Source organism: Schistocerca cancellata, chromosome 5 (assembly GCF_023864275.1).
Source record: "Schistocerca cancellata isolate TAMUIC-IGC-003103 chromosome 5, iqSchCanc2.1, whole genome shotgun sequence".
Taxonomy (NCBI): Eukaryota; Metazoa; Arthropoda; class Insecta; order Orthoptera; family Acrididae; genus Schistocerca; species Schistocerca cancellata.
In genome coordinates this window covers 198839003-198866133 of record NC_064630.1, presented here as the reverse complement: position 1 = coordinate 198866133, position 27131 = coordinate 198839003, and the positions used below count along the sequence as shown (strand labels likewise).

Below are 27131 nucleotides of genomic sequence, written 5' to 3'. Positions count from 1 at the left end.
AGGTGTGCGCACAACTGGCCAAAGTTTCACCGCCATCGGGTGAATAGTATGGAAAAGCACAGAAGAGAGAATACACAAACAAACAGTCATTAATACCTATGTATTAGAGGTGATATACATGAAACGCAATCGCAGTTACGGATACGGCGAAGTCTTAGCTTTAGAAAGGAATGACGGGAATGAAATTAGGTATTGGACAGGGACTCGAATCCGGATTTCTCGCTTTACGCGAGCAGTCAACTTAAATGTTTTGGCTATCCGTGCACGACTCACGGCCAGACACAAACTTCCATATGTCATGCTTCCTGCATCACAACCTGTCCTCGTACACACGCTATGTACTTCCCATACAGGAGAGGAGCACTACACTACAGTTCTCAACTATACAGGTACTGCAATATCGTATTACATTTCAACTCATGTGACGCAAGTGGTATCACTACCTGATTCAGCTTAATTACCAACTCATCATGAGAGTATTTCTTTAAAAAGAAAGAAAAGGGACTGGTAAATAACAGACAACTAAAATATACATCAAATGTTAATTTCCCAGTATTTTACTACCCCTTTTTTTCTTTTTAAACACTTCATCTGATGATGACTTGATAATAAGTCGAAATCGGCCGTGATATCATTTCTGTTACTTGAAGCAGAAATAGTAAATTAAAAGAATGGACAAGGCAGTCACTGTGTTTGCCTGAGGTAGTAGAACTGGCGTACGCAACTGATGGGATTTGTCAGGTCTGGCAAAAGAGTGTGGACAATCCAAACTGACTTAGTTAAAAAGGCGAAAGGATTACTCTTTCGGTAGGTAATATAGCTTCCCTCGTGTCGTTTGGTTGGGAATGGCGTACAGAAAGGCTAGCACAAAGGTTTCGCGTAAGCATACCACGTTTCATTGTGGTTTGTCCGAAGGGAACTTTGAAAACAACACGAATGATGAGATATAGTCTGATAAAGGCATAAAGTTGAAAACATAAAACCTTCGACACACAATAGGCTGAGATCGGATGAGGGTGGTAGATATGCTCTGTTCTTCCGGAACGCCAGCAGATGATAGACTATCAAGCTGTCGCTTCTGACAGACCCAAGTGTCCTTCTGTGACGAACAGGGAATTTTTTGATTGTGTCCCCTAAACGTGGCATGATGCTGTCCACGCGCATAGCTAAGGCTGAAAAACTGCCTCTTAACGCTATTTTGTCGAATGATGACGTTTATTGAGGACCATGCAATTATGTGGTGCACGATGCTTATAAGTGACAGCAATTTAGTTTTGGTTTGCTTTATTAAAAATACACTGCTTGCATGGTTTTATCAAAACACTCAACTCGTTCATTTACAGAAGAGTCTGCCTAGCGTAGACAGAAATTAACAGCTTCAAAAGCGTGACAACGATGACTGCGCTACGCATTTTGGAATCTTAATTTCTCTGAATTTCCATGAACATTCCTGTTCCGTGCGACGGTTTTCTCAGGACGTACACTTTCAGTTCCAGACTATATCTAACATCAGTAGACCACTTTTACCGAAAAAATTCCTTCCTTGTCCAAATCTGATATTGCTTTTTACAACGGGCAGTCAAATGAAAATGAGACAGATGGGAAAAAGTATATAAATTGTTTATTATTTCAAAATTAGTTGCCATAATTGTAAAAATGTGGGCCCACATGTTGCCAAGGTAGCCTCGACTACGCTGCAGAAGTTTCGCCCTCCTCCATAGAGTCCCGATCTTTACGCATCCGATTTCCATGTTTTTGGAGCTTTTAAGAAATACATTTGTAACCGCCGATTTGCTTCAGATGAAGCGCAGCGCGCCTGCGTGTAATCATGGTTCCGTAAGCAACCGCAAACGTTTTTTCGTCAGGGTATTGACCATCTTGTCTCACAGCGAAATAAATGTATTAACAATTATGGCGATAACTTTTGAAATAATAAAGAGCATAGTTACTTTATTTACATCTGTCCCGTCTTCATTTGGCTGCCCATTATACAGGGCAGTCAGAAACATCTGGGAAGTTTATAAGACTGTTGAAGGGTAGGATGTGCTGAGAAATGACTGTTAAGAAAAAAATTCGAGACGTTGCGAGAAAATTCAATCGCCCCCACTCGCCCTAGAGGTGGTATCGACAGACGTGTTCTTCAGTTGGTTTCCTTTAACAGAAAGAGAGAGCGTTACAAAAATTGTATATGGGATGGTAGTAAGGACTGAACCCGAGCCAAAGACTGTGCAGGCTTGTGCGTTATCATGAACGCTGCGAAAACAACTAACTGTAATTGGCGGGCCGTTTGAATTTGAGCGTATAACGCCCTAATTGGCTAACTTCAGTGCTAATAACTTCAGGAACGGCGCAACATATCGAATTTTTTTCTTAACAGTTATTTCTCAGCACAGCCTATTCCGCAATACCCTTACAAGATTTTCCAATTGTTTCTGATCGTTCTGTATATTAGCGAAATCCGTTACTTGTTTCACTTTTGTGTCGTCCTCAATCCTGGTGTTGACCAAGTCGCGGTTCTAAGTCCAGTTTCCGTTCAAGACCTTAACCTTTAATTTGTTTTTTCTTAAGCTATGTTCTGTGCTGAGTCGACCGTTTTTCTATACAAATCTAGGGTCCATTTGTCGTTGATGTGGTCTTCAGTCCGAACACTGGATTAATGCAGCTGTCCACTATACTCTATGCTGCGCAGGCCGCGTCATTTTTACATAAAGACTGCGTCCCACGTCCAATTGAATCTGCTTATTATTCAAACCTCCCCCTATCACCAAACTGGTGATTCCTTTATGCCGTAGGATGTGTCCTACCAACCGACTCATTCTTTTAGTTAGATTATGTCATAAACCTCTTTTCTCCGGTATTCAGTTCAGTACCTCTTTATTATTTATCGGAACTAACATATCTTCAACCCCGGCCGCCGTGGCCGAGCGGTTCTAGGCGCTTTTCCGGAACCACGCTGCTGCTACGGTCACAGGTCCGAATCCTGCCTTGGGCATGGATGTGTGTGATGTCCTTAGATTAGTTGTCTATGGGACTGATGACCTCAGATGTTAAGTCCTACAGTGCTCAGAGCCATTTGAACATCTTCAACATTCTTCAATCCACATACATATATCATAGAATAAAAACTCATCAACCTTAGGAAACATGATAAATAAGTGTATCTCTTTCTTCTTCTTCTTTCTCTTTTCCTTCTTCTTCTTCTTATTGTTATTATTATTTCGTTTGAACTTTTCAAGAGCACTAAGAAACTCTAATTAGGTTTGTTCTTCTTTTCCTTCCTCTCCCTCCAAAACTTCTCCATTCTGTCACTGTGGCTCCATCGATGTTCAACTGTCAGTGAGTTTATTAATTTCAGACTCTTTGTTGTTAGTTGTTTGTGGGTGAGCTTGTGGGAGTCAATTTTCTTTCAGTATGTCGTCAGCTCAGTTGCCAATGATCAACATCTACTTTTCTGAGACCATCTGGATGTCTGTAAGGCATCTTACTTTAGTTTTTCAGGTCCAGTTTACAGAGCTGAAGATTTTCGTGGTTAATCGAGAGTCGTCCATTTGTTCCAATCGTCTATAAAATTTCTTACATGTTTTCCGTGCAACGAAACTAAATCGTTCTGCGAGGGAATACAATTCGTTTCAACGCTCAGGAACTGTCTTGTATGTGGAGTGTGAATATTTTCCTCGATATCTGTCGTTCCATTTTCTCGATGAAATTGGCATTCATGGTTAATGATGATGTCTCAACCGCGCAGAGTGTTTCTGAGAGAATGACTGGTAGCGGCGTACTTCGGTAGTGATGGGAAGGGATTTCTCGTGAAATATACTCCAGGTGTATGCGCGGGCTTTTCGCAGTTTCTTTTTGCAATTGTTTTATTACTCAGTTTGTCATCGCCAGTGTACTCGATAATTTCACCTAAGTACTTGAGGAGGTGAACTACATTTTCGACGTGAGGGATCTCCAATTTACATTATCAACTTATGATGAGTAGAGTGGGAAATGTAAACCTACAAGAGTCGGCTGTTTGTCTATCCCTGTTAGAACTGAACAAGGCCAACTGTAAATGAGGCCTACGGCCGTTGCTTTAGGGAACTTGCGAGAGTAGCTCAGCAGAACGTCTTCGCTGATTTCGCCCGGGGGATCTCGAGAGCTGGGGGCCCAGCAACGCCTGACGCGACACCACGACCGGATTGAATCGCATTACGCGCCACCGAGGTAACTTAGTTCGGCATTCATATCGCTAATTCGGTTAGGTCTCAATCTTGGCGGCAGCTTGTAAACACGGCAGTATCCCCCGCCTTAATGAATTCCTTCCCCTGAGCGAGGCAAGGACGCCGCCGCCGCTGCCGCGACGCCGGTGCCATCTGTCGGCGGCGGCGCGAGATATCCTCGATATAATTGGAGGATTAGCCAGATAATTGAATAAAGCCGCGCGGGCCCGAGGGGGGGCAGCGCCAGAGGCGGCACAGGCTGCCAAAATAATATAAAACGCCGCCAAACTTCCCCCGCCCGGCCCTGGCCGCACAGTATTTTCGTCTCCCCGCTGCCGTCCTCGCACGGGGGGGACCTATTTTCTCTATATCATGATGCGCGCACTTGTCCTTTTTTGCGGTCGCCGCGACGGCTTACATGCAAATCCCCGCTGAGTTTCAATAAAAATGTAAATATGGCCCGCGCCGCAGGAAGCGGGAGAGATGACAAAAAAGAATTAGAGAGACGCGCTCGAGGCGTGGGAAGAAGCGGCGAAGCAGCAGCAGCAGCAGTAGTCCGCGTGTGGGGTGCGGTGGGCGGGATGGGCAGCCGCAGTCGCGTGGACGCAGCGCCGCCGTGTAAAAGTGAGACGCGCGGCGCTTGTTTCTGCGAAGTGTCAACGGGGGTTCCCCTGCGGATTCACCCCCTCCTCTACCATCACCCCCACCCGTCACCCCTACCCCAACCTCAACTCTCTACGTTCTCCACTCTCTCTTAGTGCGGCAACGCTCCTGCCACTTCCCCCCGCTGAACGATGTGGAAACTGAGACTCTTGATGCGGTGCGCAGAGGAAATTTCTCGATCTGGCATTGAAACACTGCGTTAGTGGTGGTGGTGGTTAGTGTTTAACGTCCCGTCGACAACGAGATCATTAGAAACGGGGCGCAAGCTCGGGTTAGGGAAGGATGGGGAAGGAAATCGGCCGTGCCCTTTCAAAGGAATCATCCCGGCATTGGCCTGAAACGATTTAGGGAAATCACCGAAAACCTAAATCAGGATGGCTGGAGACGGGATTGAACCGTCGTCCTCCCGAATGTGAGTCCAGTGTGCTAACCACAGCGCCACCTCGCTCAGTAACACTGCGTTAACAATTGTACCAACCCCATAATTGCAGGAATTGTTGATATTGTGTTTCTGGTGCAGAGAAACTGTCGCAACATTATTATGGTGTGGATGAAAGGCCACTCTGTGATACCTGAGAATGAGCAAGGACCCGAAGGTAACTTTCAAGGTCCTTTATGTGATGTGTGTTGCGAGAACACTGTAAAAATGTGTGGTTTGGATAGCAAAGCTGGCTGCTCTGCATGGAGCTATTTAAAGTGATACACTCCCTCTCGCAGATATGATACCCTTGCTCAGAAAGTGGCTGTCCTCGGACTGGCAAGAGGAATGTTCACGGACATCTAAAATCAAAGACAGTCACTACGCACTAGTTCAGCAGACGATTCCAAGAGTACCATGGTATAATAAGACGCAAACATCAAGGACCTTCAAGACAATTATGGCACGTCTGAAATTTAATACCACGAAGATCAACAAAGACCTCATTCGGCTCAGCCTAAGTCCCACCCCTCTATGTGTTTGCGGAGGGGAAGAATATCCAAACCACATATTTCTACAGTGTCCTCGGAACACGTATCACATAAACGACATTGCAAGTTATCTTCGAGCTGGTCACCAGTTCCCAAGGAGCCTCCAGATCTTGTTAGTATCCAACGATGAAGCAATGTATAACAATGGGAACGTCTTGATATAGTTACTTGCGCTGCTAATCTAGATCCTATGGTACTTTGAATGTCCAGGGAAGACCATACCGCAACTACCTGACTATACAGGATGAGTCACTAACTATTGCCACCTAGAATAACTCCGAAAGTATGATAGTAGCTGAAAAGTTTGTAGGACAAAAGTTGCATGGGACAATGGGGCCATAATACGACGTTGGTTGTTTATTGCTAGGTGGGCTCACTTCGGGGATATGAAGGTCAACTTTGTTTCTTTAAATGGGATGCTATAGTTTGGTACTTATTTTCTGATAGCGGCTATCGAGACGAATCCAATGATGTGGAACAGTAAGGTCTTTGAAGATCAACGAAGGTCACAAAGGTGGTATGAACGTCCGTTTACAGAAGGTGTTTGAAGTGATGGCCACTGTCATCAGCGCAGTGCTGCAATCTTCTTATCATGTATTGAGTGGTATTCCTTATCACTTCGGCACTTACCGAAGCACATGCTCTGACAATTCTCTATCGTATATCGTGCAAATAGTAAATATTAGTCTAATACGGCGTAGCCACCTAACGATATACGATATACCCTCTGTTTTGTATCTTATGTGAATATATGTGTCGAATATAATAGGAATGAAAGTCAGAAGTGTTATTTAACCATAGTCCCATAGCGGCCGTAAATTTCCTAACAGAAATCCTTTTGCCGCGTAGGCTGTTCTTTATTTTATAGTAAACACTTCTATTCATTATTAGCAATTATGTAATTTCTCCTCCTGTTATCATTCCGCATCAAGCCAAAAGTGATCGCTCTAGCAGGTCTCAACCGTCACAAGAACGCCATCACATGTTGGTTTCCCCACGCTGGCGTAAATCACAATATGCTGTAGATAAGACAGTTATTGGGCTGAAGCAGCCTGAAAATGTTTAAAAAAATGGTTCAAATGGCTGTGAGCACTATGGGACTTAACTACAGAGGTCATCAGTCCTCTAGAACTTAGAACTACTGAAACCTAACTAACCTAAGGACATCACACACATCCATGCCCGAGGCAGAATTCGAACCTGCGATCGTAGCGATCGCGTGGTTCCAGACTGTAGCGCCTAGAACCGCGCGGCCACTTCGGCCGGCGATAATGATCAAGGGAGGAAAAGTAACTAATTGATAATAATGAAACAAGATAAAAGAACAGGCTATAAAGAATATGACTTCTTTTGAGAGATATTTGAGTTTTTGATGTAGTCCACAAATTAAGCTGTTCCCATTCTTCTTCTCCTTCTCTTTCATGATGAGCACGTTTATTCGGATCAGCTTTGTTTCTTCTGGTAGTTGTCCTGGTCCATTATTCTGTAATATTTCCTCCTCCGTCTATGAAGATTTTGTTTTGGGTTTATTTCTGTGCTGGAAACCTATGACAGTCTGAATTTTTTATTTAAGAGTCATTCTGTTTGAATCTCTATTTCCTGTATTCCCGTTTCTTCCAGATTCCTAAGGGCCTCTAGGATCTAGCGTACTTTGTTTCTCTTGTCCACAAGTAACTGCTTTATCTGATGTGTCAACCGTCTCTGGTCCATTCTAGAGAAATATTCCGAGAACATAGTCCTTCTTTTCCTGACCTGTCCGACCTGCCCGAGGCAGGATTCGAACCTGCGACAGGAGTGGTCGCGCAGTTCCAGACTCAAGCGCCTAGGACTGCTCGGCCACCACTGCCGGCGCTCGTCTTCTGTACTAACTGACACCTGTTCAATTATCTTCCTGAGAATCATTCGTTCCAGTAGTTGCAGCCTCAGGCAGTAACCATATTTTTTGTAACTTATAGCCATCAGTGAGTTTCGGATGTTCCCTAGCCCCGCCGCCCCTTAAAGCTGTGAAGCAAGAAGCAAGCGCACCCCTTTCTCGCAGTGCGCAGGCTGCCCTCGCCTCCTGCAGAGGGGTGACCGCCGATCTAATCGAGAGGCGAGCCAATTGCTCAGCCCGGCCGCGACATCTGCATGTGAAAGGCGCGACCAATCGCGCCGCCCCGCGTCCATCAAAGCCGCCTTAGCGGCTGCTACAAGGGCGTGGCCTCTCAAACACGCCCGAGTGCCGCTCACACCCACTTCCTGCACTACCAACACACGAGCACGTCGTCTAAGACATTAACTAGTGTTTTCCACTCACCTAAAAATTTTGATGGAGGACAGAACAGATAAAATCGCTCGTCTGATACAGGCGAGCACTGGCATCTGTGCTATCCCTAATAATCTCTAGTTGAATGGCTAACACAGGTTGATACTATATACAGTGGATATATATATATATATATATATATATATATATATATATATATATAGGGGTCCAAAAAAATGTATCCACTGTTTAAAAGTCCATAACTGGCAAACTAATTGACGGAGTTGTCTCATCTTTGGTAGTGTAATAGTTTGTAGTGCCGGCAATCGCCACACAAGCGTTGTATTGCGTTGTTTTGTTTCGTCAGATGACAGTCGCCAGATTGTCAGTGTTTTGTTCTTAGTTGCACCTAGATGAAGAGTTTGCAGAGATGATTGTGTGGTCTGATGAGGCACAGTTCAAACTCAATGGTACAGTAAATCGCCACAATTGCTTCTACTGGGCCGCCGAAAATCCGAATGTCCATGTAGACAAAGCCGTGAATTTGCCAGGAGTAAATGTGTGGTGTGGGTTGCCCCTCCGGGGCTTGATTGAGCCATTCTTCTTTGATGGCACAGTTACCGGTGAGGTGTACCTTCAGAAGCTTCAGACATCCATTTTACCTGCCATCCGAGACTTGTATGGAGACGGAAGAGTTTACTTTCAATAGCCGGCCGCGGTGGTCTCGCGGTTCTAGGCGCGCAGTCCGGAACCGCGCGACTGCTACGGTCGCAGGTTCGAATCCTGCCTCGGGCATGGATGTGTGTGATGTCCTTAGGTTACTTAGGTTCAAGTAGTTCTAAGTTCTAGGGGACTGATGACGACAGCTGTTAAGTCCCATAGTGCTCAGAGCCATTTGATTTTTTACTTTCAACAAGATGGAGCTACAGCCCACTACCAAAATCGTGTTAGGGCGTATCTCGACGAAAATCTACCAGGAAGATGGATAGGCCGTAGAGGTGCTGTGGAGTATCCACCACGTTCCCCAGACCTAACTCCTCTGGAATTTTACCTGTGGGTTACACTAAAGGACGTCGTTTATCGACAAAAGCCACGCACATCGGATGCAGTCAGTAGTTCGTACTGCAGTTCGGCGGCATCGTTTGTGTGTAGATGTTAATGGTGACCATTTCGAACACCTACATTGATATCTTCAAGTTGGACTTTAAGCTACACTTTCACCAAAAATGAGACAACAATTAGTTTGCAAGCTATGGACTTTTAAACAGTGGATACATTTTTTTGGGCCCCTCTGTACACACACAAAAAAGCTGCACCACGAGAGCGTTATACGAATGGGACGGAAATCGACAGATGTGGTATACATGTAGAGACAAACAAATGATTACAGTTTCAGAAAAATTGGATGATTTATTCAAGAGCAATACCTTCACAAACTACACAGGTGGATAATACGTTGGTCCACCTTTGCTCCTTGTGCATGCAGTTATCCGCTTTGGAATTGATTGATGGAGTTGCTCTATGTTCTCCTGAGGGATATCATGCCAAAATTCTGTCCAAGTGGAGTGAGTGTTAGATCGTCAAAATTCCGAGATGGTTAGCAAACTTTGCACGTAATGCTCCAAACATTTTCAATAGGGGAGAAAGCGGGTGACCTTCCTGGCCAAGATGGGGTTTGATAAGCACAAATACAAGCAGTAGAAATCCCTACCATATGCGGGCGGGCCTTATCTTGCTGAAATGTAAGCCCAGGACGTCCTGCCATGATTGGCAACAAAACGGGGTGTATAATATCGTCGACCTACCACTGTGCTATAAGGATGCCCCGGATGACAATCAGTGCGGTCCTGCTATGAAATAAAATGGCACCCTAGACCTTCGCTCTTGGTTATCAGGCTGTATGGCTGGTGACAGTCAGGTTGGTAAGCCACCGCTGTCTGAAGCGTCTCTAGACATAACTTCGTTGGCCATCGTAGCTCAGTTCGAAGTGGAACTCATCACTGAACAAAGTAAGAGCTTATGGACTATCAGACCAATTGTGTGATTGGATTGAAGAGTTCCTAGATAACAGACGGAGAATGTCATTCTCAATGGAGAGAAGTCTTCCGAAGTAAGAGTGATTTCAGGTGTGTCGCAGGGGAGTGTCGTAGGACCGTTGCTATTCACAATATACATAAATGACCTTGTGGATAACGTCGGAAGTTCACCGAGGCTTTTGCGGATGATGCTGTAGTATATCGAGAGGTTGTAACAATGGAAAATTGTACTGAAATACAGGAGGATCTGCAACGAATTGACGCATGGTACAGGGAATGGCAATTGAATCTCAATGTAGACAAGTGTAATGTGCTGCGAATACATAGAAAGAAAGATCGTTTATCATTTAGCTATAATATAGCAGGTCAGCAACTGGAAGCAGTTAATTCCATAAATTATCTAGGAGTAGGCATTAGGAGTGATTTAAAATGGAATGATCATATAAGGTTGATCGTCGGTAAAGCAGATGTCAGACTGAGATTCATTGGAAGAATCCTAAGGAAATGCAATCCGAAAACAAAGGAAGTTGTTTACAGTACCATTGTTCGCCCACTGCTTGAATACTGCTCAGCAGTGTGGGATCCGTACCAGATAGGGTTGATAGGAGAGATAGAGAAGATCCAACGGAGAGCAGCGCGCTTCGTTACAGGATAATTTAGTAATCGCAAAAGATTTACGGAGACGATAGATAAACTCCAGTGGAAGACTCTGCAGGAGAGACGCTCAGCAGCTCGGTACGGGCTTTTGTTGAAGTTTCGAGAACATACCTTCACCGAGGAGTCAAGCAGTTTATTGCTCCCTCCTACGTGTATCTCGCGAAGAGACCATGAGGATAAAATCAGAGAGATTAGAGCCCACACCGAGGCATACCGACAATCCTTCTTTCCACGAACAATACGAGACTGGAATAGAAGGGAGAACCGATAGAGATACGGAAGGTGCCCTCCGCCACACACGTCAGGTGGCTTGCGGAGTATGGATGTAGGTGTAGATGTAGACTGAAAACAATTCTACCCCAGTGATTGATATTCCGGGCCGAAGACGTCTCTGGAGACGTCCTGGACAATGGTGGGATACCAACCTGACTGTCGCTAGCCATACTGCCCGACACCCATGAGTGATGGTCTGGGGTGCCACTTCTTTTCGTAGCAGGTCCACTTTGGTTGTCACCCGCAATACATAACATTCACCGATTTACGTCTCATTCTGATAATTCCTTCGTGGGGCGTCGGTTTCGTTTTCTTTGTCTTAGAGTGCGGCTGGGGGACAGGGGGAGGGAAGAGGGGAGAGGTATGGGACACGAACTCCGCAGTTACGAAAATGTCGAGAAAAGGGTAGACGATTCCCAATTCCGGAGACCACAACTTGCCCTTCAACTAGAACAGCGCTCACGTGTATCTACGCAGACGAATTCTTTGAGCTTTGGAGAACGACAAATGCGTGCGAGAGTTTTCTTTCTCGTGTTAACGATTTGTTTGACTCGGCTGAGACTAACATTTAATTTTTTATGTGCAGCTTGTAAATATTAATTGATTTTCCCTCGCTTCTTGGTATAACTAAGGAAGTAAAAAACTGAATATTTACCTCTTCTCAGTGCTCCCTCTGCTGTTCCTTCCAGTTTTTGCAGGAAGTGATGTACAATCCCACAAATAGGACACGTATCCAGCTATAACAAAAACACTGAAATCCTGTAGTTATAGGATTTCGTACTATGTTAGGAAAAACATGTCCCAGTTTGTCTTGTGACAGCCAGAGCGAGAGCACCAGCAGCAGCGAGTACTGTTTGTATAAAGCGTTTATTTTGCATTTTGTTTACGACCTTCCACTAAGGAAGGGATTCTATTTGTGTTTATCTGCTCTGCATAGTAACTAACAGTTCTTGATAAAACTTTACGTAGTTTTCGTGTTAGATTTCTTAGTGTTTTCTTGATCGTTTAGAACAGAAAGCGCCCTAAAACCGTCTTTTGTTTGTTTCGCGGCCGTTAGCCACTAGTCACTTGAATCAGCAGTTGTCTTGTGACAGCCAGAGCGAGAGCACCAGCAGCAGCGAGTACTGTTTGTATAAAGCGTTTTTGTACTTATTTGCTGCGCTTAGCTTTTAAATAGTTTTTCTGGGAAAACCTAGCGTAGTTTTCGCGTCTCGTATTTCAGTGAGTGTTTCTTGATTATCAGAGTAGCTCATCAGAAGATTATCTTGGGAATTTGTCACCGTATAGGGTAGGGTAAACATAGTCATGTGTAGGGACTGTGGTTGTTGTGAGCGGACGCAAGGAGAATTGGCCACTCTTCGGGGACAGGTGGAGGCTTTGTCTGTTGGGCTCATCGAGCTCGAGGCGCAGGCGTCGGCTCGTAGTGGCGTTGGGGCAACTGTGGTGAGACCTATGCCTACTTCGGTGGCCTTGGAATCACATGGAACCCCTGATGTCGCTGCGTCTTCCGGCAGTGAGCATCTTACCGGTCAGCCATCACTCCAGGGTGAATGGCGGACAGTGGTGGGCTCGCGCGTGCCTGGCCGAAAGGCGAAGGTGGGATCTGGCCGCGTGGCGGCTGCCTTACCTCTTTCCAACAGGTACGGGGTGCTTCCTAGTGGTGATGACATCGTTTCCGAGCCACCACAGGATGCCTCGCCTGTTGGGCCAGTGGCCGATTCTCCGGCAAGGTCCCGACAGTCACAGAGGGCGGGCCTATTAGTTATAGGGAGCTCCAACGTTAGGCGGGTTATGGAGCCCCTCAGGAAAATAGCGGGTAGGTCGGGGAAGAATGCCAGTGTGCACTCGGTGTGCTTGCCGGGGGGTCTCGTCCGTAATGTGGAGGAGGCCCTTCCGGCAGCTATTGAACGCACTGGGTGTGACCGGCTGCAGATAGTAGCACATGTCGGAACGAATGACGCCTGCCGCTTGGGTTCTGAGGCCATCCTTGGTTCCTTCCGGCGGCTGGCTGATTTGGTGAAGACAACCAGCATCGCACGCGGAGTGCAAGCTGAGCTTAATATCTGCAGCATAGTGCCCAGAGTCGATCGCGGTCCTCTGGTTTGGAGCCGTGTGGAGGGTCTAAACCAGAGGCTCAGACGACTCTGCGACTATAATGGTTGCAAATTCATCGACCTCCGTTATTGGGTGGAGAACTGTAGGGCCCCCCTAGACAGGTCAGGCGTGCACTACACACCGGAAGCAGCTACTAGGGTAGCAGAGTACGTGTGGCGTGCACACGGGGGTTTTTTAGGTTAGAGGGACCCCCCCCCCCTTGGGCGAAACGATAAAATACCTGACGGCTTACCAGAGAGGACATTATCATCGTTGATAAAGAACGTCCGTCCTCAGAGACCAAAAACAAGAAAAGTTAACGTAATATTGGTAAACTGCAGGAGTATCCAGGGCAAGGTTCCTGAATTAGTATCTCTTATTGAAGGAAATAGTGCGCATATAGTATTAGGAACGGAAAGTTGGTTAAAACCGGAAGTGAACAGTAACGAAATCCTAGACACAGAATGGAATATATACCGCAAGGATAGGATAAACGCCAATGGTGGAGGAGTATTTATAGCAGTAAAGAATTCAATAATATCCAGTGAAGTTATTAGCGAATGCGAATGTGAAATAATCTGGGTTAAGCTAAGTATCAAAGGTGGGTCAGATATGATAGTCGGATGCTTCTATAGACCACCTGCATCAGCAACCGTAGTAGTTGAGCGCCTCAGAGAGAACCTGCAGAACGTCGTGAAGAAGTTTCGTGATCATACTATTGTAATAGGGGGAGACTTCAATCTACCAGGTATAGAATGGGATAGTCACACAATCAGAACTGGAGCCAGGGACAGAGACTCTTGTGACATTATCCTGACTGCCTTGTCCGAGAATTACTTCGAGCAGATAGTTAGAGAACCAACTCGTGAAGCTAACGTTTTAGACCTCATAGCAACAAATAGACCGGAACTTTTCGACTCCGTGAATGTAGAAGAGGTTATCAGTGATCATAAGTCAGTGGTTGCATCAATGACTACAAGTGTAATAAGAAATGCCAAGAAAGGAAGGAAAATATATTTGCTTAACAAGAGTGATAGGGCACAAATCGCAGAATATCTGAGTGACCACCATCAAACGTTCATTTCTGAGGAAGAGGATGTGGAACAAAAATGGAAAAAATTCAGAAACATCGTCCAGTACGCCTTAGATAAGTTCGTACCGACTAAGGTCCAAAGCGAGGGGAAAGATCCACCGTGGTATAACAATCATGTACGAAAGGTACTACGGAAACAAAGGAAGCTTCATCATAGGTTTAAGAGTAGTCGAATCATAGCTGATAAGGAAAAGCTGAACGAAGCGAAAAAGAGCGCAAAGAGAGCAATGAGAGAAGCATTCAACGAATTCGAACATAAAACATTGGCAAACAATCTAAACAAGAACCCTAAAAAGTTTTGGTCATATGTAAAATCGGTAAGCGGATCTAAATCCCCTATTCAGTCACTCGTTGACCACGATGGCACCGAAACAGAGGACGACCGAAGAAAGGCAGAAATACTGAATTCAGTGTTCCGAAACTGTTTCACTGCGGAAAATCGTAACACGGTCCCTGACTTCAGCCGTCGCACGGACGCCAAAATGGAAAATATTGAAATAAACGATATCGGAATTGAAAAACAACTGCTATCACTTAGTAGCGGAAAAGCATCCGGACCAGACGAGATACCCTTAAGATTCTACAGTGATTATGCTAAAGAACTTGCCCCCTTTCTATCAGCAATTTATCGTAGATCGCTGGAAGAACGTAAAGTACCTAGCGACTGGAAGAAAGCGCAGGTCGTTCCCATTTTCAAGAAGGGTCATAAATCAGATGCGACTAATTATAGGCCTATTTCGCTTACGTCAATCTGTTGTAGAATAATGGAACATGTTTTGTGTTCTCGTATTATGACGTTCTTAGATAATACAAATCTCCTTCATCATAACCAACATGGATTCCGCAAACAGAGATCATGTGAAACTCAGCTCGCCCTATTTGCCCAAGAAGTTCACAGTGCCGTAGACACTGGCGAGCAGATTGATGCCGTATTCCTGGACTTCAGGAAGGCATTTGATACGGTTCCGCACTTACGTTTAGTGAAAAAAATACGAGCTTACGGAATATCGGACCAGGTTTGTGATTGGATTCAGGATTTCCTAGAAGAAAGAACACAACATGTCATTCTTAACGGTTCAAAATCTGCAGATGTAGAGGTAATTTCGGGAGTACCGCAAGGAAGCGTGATAGGACCTTTATTGTTTACAATATACATAAATGACTTAGTTGACAACATCGGTAGCTCCGTGAGGCTATTTGCAGATGACACGGTTGTCTACAAGAAAGTAGCAACATCAGAAGACTCGCACGTACTCCAGGAAGACCTGCAGAGGATTAATGCATGGTGCGACAGCTGGCAGCTTTCCCTAAACGTAGATAAATGTAATATAATGCGCATACATAGGGGCAGAAATCCATTCCAGTACGATTATGCCATAGGTGGTAAATCATTGGAAGCGGTAACGACCGTAAAATACTTAGGAGTTACTATCCGGAGCGATCTGAAGTGGAATGATCACATAAAACAAATAGTGGGAAAAGCAGGCGCCAGGTTGAGATTCATAGGAAGAATTCTAAGAAAATGTGACTCATCGACGAAAGAAGTAGCTTACAAAACGCTTGTTCGTCCGATTCTTGAGTATTGCTCATCAGTATGGGACCCTTACCAGGTTGGATTAATAGAAGAGATAGACATGATCCAGCGAAAAGCAGCGCGATTCGTCATGGGGACATTTAGTCAGCGCGAGAGCGTTACGGAGATGCTGAACAAGCTCCAGTGGCGGACACTTCAAGAAAGGCGTTACGCAATACGGAGAGGTTTATTATCGAAATTACGAGAGAGCACATTCCGGGAAGAGATGGGCAACATATTACTACCGCCCACATATATCTCGCGTAATGATCACAACGAAAAGATCCGAGAAATTAGAGCAAATACGGAGACTTACAAGCAGTCGTTCTTCCCACGCACAATTCGTGAATGGAACAAGGAAGGGGGGATCAGATAGTGGTACAATAAGTACCCTCCGCCACACACCGTAAGGTGGCTCGCGGAGTATAGATGTAGATGTAGATGTTGTACGAAAAACTGACAATAAAAACAAAGAATGATACTCATTAATTCAGAACAACTTTTTGATGGCGGAATGGTGAAGTGGACGTAATGCACGTCATCGTTAGCTTAAAAACATCTTCTGAATAAAAGTACTTGAAATTTAAGATTCCGAGTATATACGTTTCTCATTAAGCACTTTATTGTCATCCTTCTGTCAGTTAGTGTATTACGATAATAATTTACCTTCTTAAAAAAAGCTGTAACAAAATGTAATATACCATTAGCTTAACATTGCTACACTGCTACAATATGGCTGACTCATAGAGAAAATCCCAGATCTGCTTCTAGTTCCGGAGTTCCAGAACTGGTGGTAAGAGAATTTTGTGCAAGTGTGCAGTTTGAGTATCGAGCAGATAAAAGTTGTTTAGTTTGTGTTGACCGATACGTGGTGGATCCCGCAATGGGATCTCAAGTCTAAAAGTTAAGGTTATGTTCCAGACATTACCAAGGGTATTTTAAGTAGTTATCACATGCAGCCTATCGCCAGCTAAAATATAGAGAAGATTTTCACTTACATTTGCTTCCGCTCTCTTACCATAAAATGAAATGCGCCCAGTTAAAAAGTGGAGTACAAGTTATTTGCACACCATAGGCATCAAACACTAGGAGAGGGTTTCCTCCCGGAAAGAAGAAGGAAATTTAAGACTTAATGTCCTGTCGACAGCAAGGTGATTCAGGATGAAGCAGAAGCTCTGATTAGGGAAGGGTGGGGAAGAAAATCATCCACGCCTTTCCGAAGGAACTGTCCCGACAGTCACCTTAAGCTATTTACGAAAGTCATGGGAAACTCAAATCTGATGGCCGGACGGGGATCTGAACTGCAGTCCTCACGGAAATCATCAATATCTTACCACCTCGCTCTCTCTTCACCTGGATTAAAAACGCTTCGTAATAGCACCTACGCCACGAATATTTTACTTTCTATGTCACTTCCGTGGTCTTACTAAGGTCAACAATCGTCAGAAATGCGCTCCTGTCTAGTATTTTTCCCGTTATACTGCAGACAAAATATTCGCTCTAGCTCCTACCAGCTGTCTTGAAAGTAAAAGCCCCTACAGGATGTGTGACTGCTATAACCAGCTAAGTGAGTACCAAAAAATTGCTTTCGTTAGAAGACTGATTGAGGCGATATGACGGTGGTTCGACATATCAGAACTATTGTAGAAGTATTGTCGGACTAGAGTCAAATTTTGTCTAAGCCCTTTAACGGTACTAAACTTACGCACGAATGCGACGTAAGATCCCATCTGTCGAGACGTGAATACCGTTCTCTCGGGGCTCGGTTCTGCGCGGCTGATGGCCACGATCTCTGAACGGAGCGGACCGAGACGTGAGACGGAGTGCCCCCCGCTGAACCAAGCGCGCTTTTACTGCCTTGTAAATTCCGACAGCGACGGCGGACCGACATATTTTTCCCGCCGACTGATGGGCAGTAATTCTTCCCTGCGCACCGAACGCCAGAAGTCTGTCCAGACACTTGAGGATTCTCGCTGCACCTCCTTTATTTGTTCTCTTTAAGGAAGCAAAACGTTAAACCTGACAGCAGACACGGGCAAGGGCTGCATTTACTGTGGCTATGTCGTTCTCGAGAATAGGGCCCTGAGCAAAAGCATAGCTTGACTACATCTATTCGAAGCTGAAAAATGTTCGTATCCGTGAATTTCTTCTCTCTATTTCTCTTTTTTCTTACATCTGTTGTTCCCAGCTGTTCCCGTTTAGCCTGCACCTAACTTACCCTTCTCTCTACCTCCCTCCCCCCCCCCTACTCTCTCTCTCTCTCTCTCTCTCTCTCGCTCTCTCGCTCTCTCGCTCTCTCGCTCGCTCGTTCGCTCTCTTTACTGTAGCGATTCTGCGTTCTGCGTAGCATGGATTCCACAAGTCCTTGTTAGGTTTCCGGATGTATGTGCCACCATTTGCGTACGCACCGGTCAAACAGTTCACGTAAATTGCAAGTCGGTGGTTCCTGGACGTGGAGCTAACGCCCAATAGCGCCCCATATGCGTTTCATCGGGTTTAGATCAGAAGAATTTGGAGGCCTATCAACATGCGTTAATTTTCATGCTCGTCAGACCACTGCAGTGTGTTTCTGGCCTTGTGATACCGACAGTTTCCTGTTGGAAGATGCGATCGCCGTCGGGGAAGACATCGAGGGATGTAGGTGTTTCGCAATAATGTTTACTTCGTGGTGCATGTAATTAAAGTACGGCAACTCGCGGAAGTTCAATGTGGGGTGTAATTATCGCATGACAGAGATATTGGTTGATCAACTGAAACGTTAATGGGGAACAGATTTACGCCAGAAAATAATTAGTTCCAATTTTGGCCACCTGGTGCAAGTGTGCAGCTGTGCATTGTAATTGTTATGGTGTGACAGCTACGCTGTCATTTCGCAAGCCATGAAGTGAGTGAGCAGTATGGCTGTCGAGAAGAGAGACCTTGCGCTGTTAGTGAAGCTGTTCGAGCACGGGGTCCCGGGTTCGATTCCCGGCGGGGTCAGGGATTTTCACCTGCCTCGAGATGACTGGGTGTTTGTGTTGTCCTCATCATTTCATCGTCATCCAGGAAAGTGGCGAAATTGGACTGAGCAAAGATTGGGTCATTGTACGGGCGCTGATAACCATGCAGTTGAGCGCCCCACAAATCAAACATCATCATCATCATCATCAGTGAAGCTGTTAGATTGTTGCACTGAGAGAGTATGGCCAACTCAAAAGTCTGAGAGCGGCTCGATGTCATTACATGGTTTACAGAAGATAATAATGAAATTGGGAAACACGGGTGAGCTTGATATAGAACTTGGGAGAGGAAGCCGTCGTGTCTCGCTGGAAGCTGTTGGCGAGTTTGCTGTTGATGTAACTGACCAAGCAGCACGCGCCCGGGGTAGCGCTTGTGCTCGTGCAGTGACAACGAGAATTGTCCGTCCCATGAACAATAGAGCCGAAACTTTTGTGGTGTATATTGCACTGGCACCCGTACATAGTCCATACGGTGCAGCAACTGAAACTTCATGATCCGTAGCAATGTTCTGAATTTGCTCTTCGGTTTTTGGTACGGACTGAAGTTGATGACATGTGGCTGGGCAATATTCTGTAGAGTGGCGATGCACATTTTACACTCAGGGTGCAGTGAATACACAGAACTACCGAATTTGTGCTACTGTTAAACCACGTGATGTGCACTAAGAATTGTATGAATTCACAAGCACCTTCATTCTCGGTCCGTTATTTTAAAAGAGCATACGCCCAGAGAGACTGTTACGTGTACCGTGACATCTGCACGTTATCGAGAACTCCTTGCACAGCATTTGAGTCCTGCTTTGGAAGAGTGCGACTATGTGGAAACCACTGTTTTACGCACGATGGGGCAACATCTCATGTCGATCGCCCAGTGAAAGCTCTGCTTGATGCAACCTTCCACGGACGTGTTATCTCCAGAGGTTTTTGGAACGGTGGCCTGCATGATCATTTGATCTGAAATTTACATTGACATTTTCATCTACATCTACATGGATACTCTGCAAATCATACTTAAATGTCTGGCAGAGGGTTCATCGAACCACCTTCACAATTATTCTCTACTTTTCCACTCCCGAACAGCGCGTGAAAAAAAACGAACACCTATATCTTTCCGTGCGAGTTCTAATTTCCCTTATGATGATCGTTTTTTCCCATGTAGGTCGGCGTCAACAAAATATTTTCGCATTCGGAGGAGAGAATTGGTTACTGAAATTTCGTGAGAAGATCACCCAGCAACGAGAAATGCCTTTGTTTTTAATGATTCCACCCCAAATCCGGTATCACGTCCGCGACAGTCTCTCTCCTATTTATCGATAATACAAAACGTGCTGCCCTTCTTTGAACTTTCTCGATGCACTCCGTTAATCCTATCTGGTAAGGATCCCACAACGCATGGCAGTACTCCAAAAGAGGACAGACAAGCTCAGTGTAGGCAGTCTCTTTAGTAGATTGTTGCATCTTCTAAGCGTTCTGCCAATAAATCGCAGTATTTGACCCGCCTTCCCCACAAAACTTTCTATATGTTCTTTCCAACTGAAGTTGTTCGCAATTTCAATTCCGGGGTATTTAGTTGAATTAACGGCCTCTAGATCTGATTGATTTATCGTGTAACCGAAGTTTAACGGATTCCTTTTAGCACTCATCTGGATGACCTCACACTTTTAATTATTTGGTCAACGCCAATTTTCGCACCGTACAGATATTCTTTCTAAATCGTTTTGCAATTTATTTTCATCTTCTGGTGACTTTACTAGATGATAAAGGACAGCATCATCTGCAAACAATCTAAGACGACTGCTCAGATTGTCTCCTAAATCGTTTACAAAGATAAGGAAGAGCAGAGAGCCTATATCACTACCTTGGGGAACGCGAGAAATACTTCTATTTTACTCGATGACTTTCTGACAATTACTACGAACGGTGACGTCTCTGACAGGAAATCACGAATCCAGTCGCATAACTGAGACTTTTAGCTCTGAATATCTAAAAGATTGCGTTTCCCAGAGATACGTTCGACCTCTGTCTCATCTGATCGCCACTATACAGGAACACGTTGCTGATTATTCCACAGGAACTGCTGCGAGTAACTGTTGACCATGTCGTTTTACGGATGTGGTACACCGTAGACTTCTCCGGTGCTCATATTGAACAAACTGGGTAAGAGGCGGATAGTAATAAAATCAATATTATACCTTCCACAGCTGCTTGATCTTTTCTGCCCATATTCCATTCATAATCCATTACTTGCGGAAAAATTTCTATACGCCTTTCTTGTATTCATGGTGCCAGATTTGCACCTAGTGGCCAAAGTTCGAACTAATTGTTCTTGCAGCATAAATCAATTCTGTATTAACGCATTAGAATAATTACCGAGTCCGGCTGTGAAACGATAATTACGGGCCATACTGGGCCTATGTGAGTAGCTGCGTTTTAAGTAGAACCACTTGGTATTGCACGTCTCATGCAAATCGAGGTGAACGTCCATCACAACATACAATTTCCGCCAATGGCCCGTGTTAGTGGCGTGCTGCTTGTTTCGAGCAGCCGTTTTCCTGAATGACAGCCTATCTGGATCGAGGTGGGGTGACAATAAATATGAATCACAAAAATCAGGAGACTCATTCCCATTGATCCACGGTCCAGTCTCAACAACCCCTAGCCCACTGCAATCGTAACTGATGATGTCGTTGGATCAACATGGGAACACGTAGGGGAATCCTATGTTCAACTGTGTGTGACGAACAGAGCGCTCCAAGACTCTTGCGCATGCACTTGCATTGTACCCTGTCGTCAGTTATGCCACAGAACGCCGCCTATTCTGTTTTACAGTGGGGGTAAGCCACCCACCCCCATGTTGTGTGATGAGGTGCGGACATACACCTTGTTGCCTACTCCCTGTTTTATCTTCCTTCAGCTACTAGTCTTAGATGTTCGCGACAGTAGCACGTGAACAATTAACTAGCTTCGCCACGAGGCGCAGCGTAATATCAATCTACGCTTTCTTAAAGTCGCTTACACCACTGGATTTCCCAGTTTAAGGCCCGTATCGACACTAGAATGAGTCCCCGTTCGTCTCTGCTCAACTTATACACTTCTCTTACCGCCTCACGTGTGCGTAACGCCACCAGGCGTCATTTAGTTCGTGCTGAGCAGCTGCGATGTTTCGGATGATGGGTATACAGGTTGTTTGTGTATTACACACACGAGCTTCAAGAAAGGAAGGTTGGAAATTTCTGCCGACGTTATAAGAAACGGAACATAAAATTAATTGGTCAGCTAAGTGGAAAAAACAGACGACTCTTTTCTCGAAGAAACATTCAGGGAATTTGCTTGAAGCAACTTAGCACAACAAAATTAGAGGATCACTTTTTCGAAACCCCGCAGTTATCTCCCATTACAACGCGTAAATCTGAATTTGGGCTCAAAGATGGTTACAGCCTTTCTCTGTAATGATTCAAAAGCTTGACGCCCTGCGCCGTCACCCTCGGACTTGGCGACGCTTCAAATAGCAAGAGCCCGAGGGTGACGTCACACGGCGATATGCTTTTGCATCACTACAGAGGAAGGTTGTAGGTACCTCTGAGCCAACGAGTCACAATAGGAGACAATTACGTGATTTCGAAAAAGTTATGCTTTAAATTGGCTGCGCAGTTTATTTACAGACATTGTGAAAGCTTCACCGAGATTGCCGGACGGAAATGTGAACTACACTGTTTCTATTTACGGATCCACCACGTAGAAGCTAAATTAATTAGCTACCTGTGAACCAGTCGAAGCACCGTTAGATGCAGACCAGTCATATATAGGGTACCTGTTACAGCTGCTAAGACTGTACTGTAGATAATGTCACAACTTGCATACAGAATTTAATATTTGTTGTATGCTAGTGGGTTCATATGAAGTGAGAGCTCGTTCGTATTTATTCTTCCTTCCTTAGAGGAAGGTAGCAATGAATACTCTTCTAAAATCCTGTATTCATACGACTAATCTGTAACAAGTATTCACATCATCTTCAATGGCACACTCGAACTCTTTAGCAACGCGCGTTACTGCGTTGAAGCTTATGTTAGATAGTAGCTGTTTCATGTCAACTCCTGTGAACAGGTGAAGAAGTTACTATACTATGGATTTGACTACAGTTCATTACCCAATAGTGGAACGATTAATTTACGATCCGACCAACCTGTGGGAATCTCTGTTGATACATGGCGGATACGGGACAACTGCCGGTCAGATATTTACCTAAAAAAATGACCATACAGCCGTATGCATTCAGAAGTTATTTTATTTACACGACCAGTTTCGGCATCTCTTTAGTGCAGTCTTCGGGACCCTACGCACTCAAAGTATAGAGAATCAGATACATCGGTGCATGTGTGTCGGAGCCATCAGTTTCTGGATTCCGTGAATTTTTTGTGGTGTGTGTACTTCGAAGACGTGACAACAACTGTCAGTTGTTGTCAAGCCTTCGAAGCACACTCCTGTTATGCATGCATCAATGTATCTGATTCTCTATACATGGAGTGCATAAAGGCATGATGATGGCACTAATAAGACGCCGTAACTGGTCGTGTAAATAAAATAACAACTTCTGAAAACATACGGCTGTTCGGTGATTTTTCTTTGGTAAAAACCAGTGGGAATATGGCAGTTGTGGACCATACAGTGTTAATCTCCATTGTGATGGAATTAAACATATTTCTCTAAGGAGAAGTACAGGGTTATTACAAATGATTGAAGCTCTACAATAACTTTATTATTTGAGATATTTCCACAATGCTTTGCACACACATACAAAAACTCAAAAAGTTTTTTTAGGCATTGACAAATGTTCGATATGTGCCCCTTTAGTGATTCGGCAGACATCAAGCCGATAATCAAGTTCCTCCCACACTCGGCGCAGCATGTCCCCATCAATGAGTTCGAAAGCATCGTTGATGCGAGCTCGCAGTTCTGGCACGTTTCTTGGTAGAGGAGGTTTAAACACTGAATCTTTCACATAACCCCACAGAAAGAAATCGCACGGGGTTAAGTCGGGAGAGCGTGGAGGCCATGACACGAATTGCTGATCATGATCTCCACCACGACCGATCCATCGGTTTTCCAATCTCCTGTTTAAGAAATGCCGAACATCGTGATGGAAGTGCGGTGGAGCACCATCCTGTTGAAAGATGAAGTCGGCGCTGTCGGTCTCCAGTTGTGGCATGAGCCAATTTTCCAGCATGTCCAGATACACGTGTCCTGTAACGTTTTTTTCGCAGAAGAAAAAGGGGCCGTAAACTTTAAACCGTGAGATTGCACAAAACACGTTAACTTTTCGTGAATTGCGAATTTGCTGCACGAATGCGTGAGGATTCTCTACCGCCCAGATTCGCACATTGTGTCTGTTCACTTCACCATTAAGAAAAAATGTTGCTTCATCACTGAAAACAAGTTTCGCACTGAACGCATCCTCTTCCATGAGCTGTTGCAACCGCGCCGAAAATTCAAAGCGTTTGACTTTGTCATCGGGTGTCAGGGCTTGTAGCAATTGTAAACGGTAAGGCTTCTGTTTTAGCCTTATCCGTAAGATTTTCCAAACCGTCGGCTGTGGTACGTTTAGCTCCCTGCTTGCTTTATTCGTCGACTTCCGCGGGCTACGCGTGAAACTTGCCCGCACGCGTTCAACCGTTTCTTCGCTCACTGCAGGCCGACCCGTTGATTTCCCCTTACAGAGGCATCCAGAAGCTTTAAACTGCGCATACCATCGCCGAATGGAGTTAGCAGTTGGTGGATCTTTGTTGATCTTCGTCCTGAAGTGTCGTTGCACTGTTATGACTGACTGATGTGAGTGCATTTCAAGCACGACATACGCTTTCTCGGCTCCTGTCGCCATTTTGTCTCACTGCGCTCTCGAGCGCTCTGGCGACAGAAACCTGAAGTGCGGCTTCAGCCGAACAAAACTTTATGAGTTTTTCTACGTATCTGTAGTGTGTCGTGTCCATATGTCAATGAATGGAGCTACAGTGAATTTATGAAATCGCTTCAATCATTTGTAATAGCCCTGTATAAGGCTCAGGAAGTTGAAAGTGCGAGATATAGCTGGAATAGTGACTCACCTTAACCTGAGACTCGGTCATGCCGAGGGCGTAGGCGAGCTTGGCGCGCTCGGGCCCCGCCAGGTACTTGGTCTGCTCGAAGGTCTTCTCCAGCGCGAAGATCTGCTGGCCGCTGAAGGTGGGCCTCGTGTGCTTCTTCTTGCCGTCCTTGTCCACCAGCGACATGCTCGCCGGGCCCACTGCAACACCGCAGTACACTACCGTCAGCCGTGAGCGCTGCCGGCGGCTTCCAGTATTGGGGGAGCTATCTCCTAATGTAACGAGTGTGTCGTGAAACGTTGTGCCAGGCCGGGATTCGAATCAGAATTGCATGCTCTCGGCGATGAGTCGTCCCAATCAGCCTTGTAGGCCTCACTCAAATGCCAGTAAATTTAATTCATTATGTATACAGGGCTTACTAGCGGAAACTGATACGGGTGAAAATGTACAGCAAAAGCGTTCCAGTAAACATGGGTCGGCAAACCAGCTGTTTGCAAGATAGTTACGAATGTGTGGTCACGAATTGCCCTTGACGTCAAAATGACTGTTCTAAATAAGTCCGAGAAAAAGACTCGCCGTATTTCAAAAAGCAATCACAAAGAAACAAAGATACGGAGAAAATACATCTACACTCCTGGAAATGGAAAAAAGAACACATTGACACCGGTGTGTCAGACCCACCATACTTGCTCCGGACACTGCGAGAGGGCTGTACAAGCAATGATCACACGGACGGCACAGCGGACACACCAGGAACCGCGGTGTTGGCCGTCGAATGGCGCTAGCTGCGCAGCATTTGTGCACCGCCGCCGTCAGTGTCAGCCAGTTTGCCGTGGCATACGGAGCTCCATCGCAGTCTTTAACACTGGTAGCATGCCGCGACAGCGTGGACGTGAACCGTATGTGCAGTTGACGGACTTTGAGCGAGGGCGTATAGTGGGCATGCGGGAGGCCGGGTGGACGTACCGCCGAATTGCTCAACACGTGGGGCGTGAGGTCTCCACAGTACATCGATGTTGTCGCCAGTGGTCGGCGGAAGGTGCACGTGCCCGTCGACCTGGGACCGGACCGCAGCGACGCACGGATGCACGCCAAGACCGTAGGATCCTACGCAGTGCCGTAGGGGACCGCACCGCCACTTCCCAGCAAATTAGGGACACTGTTGCTCCTGGGGTATCGGCGAGGACCATTCGCAACCGTCTCCATGAAGCTGGGCTACGGTCCCGCACACCGTTAGGCCGTCTTCCGCTCACGCCCCAACATCGTGCAGCCCGCCTTCAGTGGTGTCGCGACAGGCGTGAATGGAGGGACGAATGGAGACGTGTCGTCTTCAGCGATGAGAGTCGCTTCTGCCTTGGTGCCAATGATGGTCGTATGCGTGTTTGGCGCCGTGCAGGTGAGCGCCACAATCAGGACTGCATACGACCGAGGCACACAGGGCCAACACCCGGCATCATGGTGTGGGGAGCGATCTCCTACACTGGCCGTACACCACTGGTGATCGTCGAGGGGACACTGAATAGTGCACGGTACATCCAAACCGTCATCGAACCCATCGTTCTACCATTCCTAGACCGCCAAGGGAACTTGCTGTTCCAACAGGACAATGCACGTCTGCATGTATCCCGTGCCACCCAACGTGCTCTAGAAGGTGTAAGTCAATTACCCTGGCCAGCAAGATCTCCGGATCTGTCCCCCATTGAGCATGTTTGGGACTGGATGAAGCGTCGTCTCACGCGGTCTGCACGTCCAGCACGAACGCTGGTCCAACTGAGGCGCCAGGTGGAAATGGCATGGCAAGCCGTTCCACAGGACTACATCCAGCATCTCTACGATCGTCTCCATGGGAGAATAGCAGCCTGCATTGCTGCGAAAGGTGGATATACACTGTACTAGTGCCGACATTGTGCATGCTCTGTTGCCTGTGTCTATGTGCCTGTGGTTCTGTCAGTGTGATCATGTGATGTATCTGACCCCAGGAATGTGTCAATAAAGTTTCCCCTTCCTGGGACAATGAATTCACGGTGTTCTTATTTCAATTTCCAGGAGTGTATTTGTGAAGAACAAATATTACGCCATTTTACATTAGCTAGTTTTGAACATTATGTCCGGTAAATGGGTTCCTCCTTTGCTGAAACATTGGCGAAGCCTTACCCGGAAGCTGTCCATAGTTCTGCGTGCCATTCCCGATGGAATGGCACCCATTTCCTTGGTGATAGCCTCCTTAAGTGGTTTCAGCATTGTGGGGCG

At 45.8% G+C, this 27131-nt stretch overlaps 1 protein-coding gene across 1 annotated transcript in view; it reads right to left on the bottom strand.

Annotated features, from left to right (window-relative positions):
- Positions 1-27131, bottom strand: part of LOC126187690 (homeobox protein Nkx-6.2-like) — a 246960-nt gene that overhangs the window by 75433 nt on the left and 144396 nt on the right. The window contains exon 2 of the mRNA XM_049928930.1: positions 24903-25081. Within this exon, the coding sequence (XP_049784887.1) occupies positions 24903-25081 (179 nt within the window). The remainder of the gene's footprint in view (positions 1-24902; positions 25082-27131) is intronic.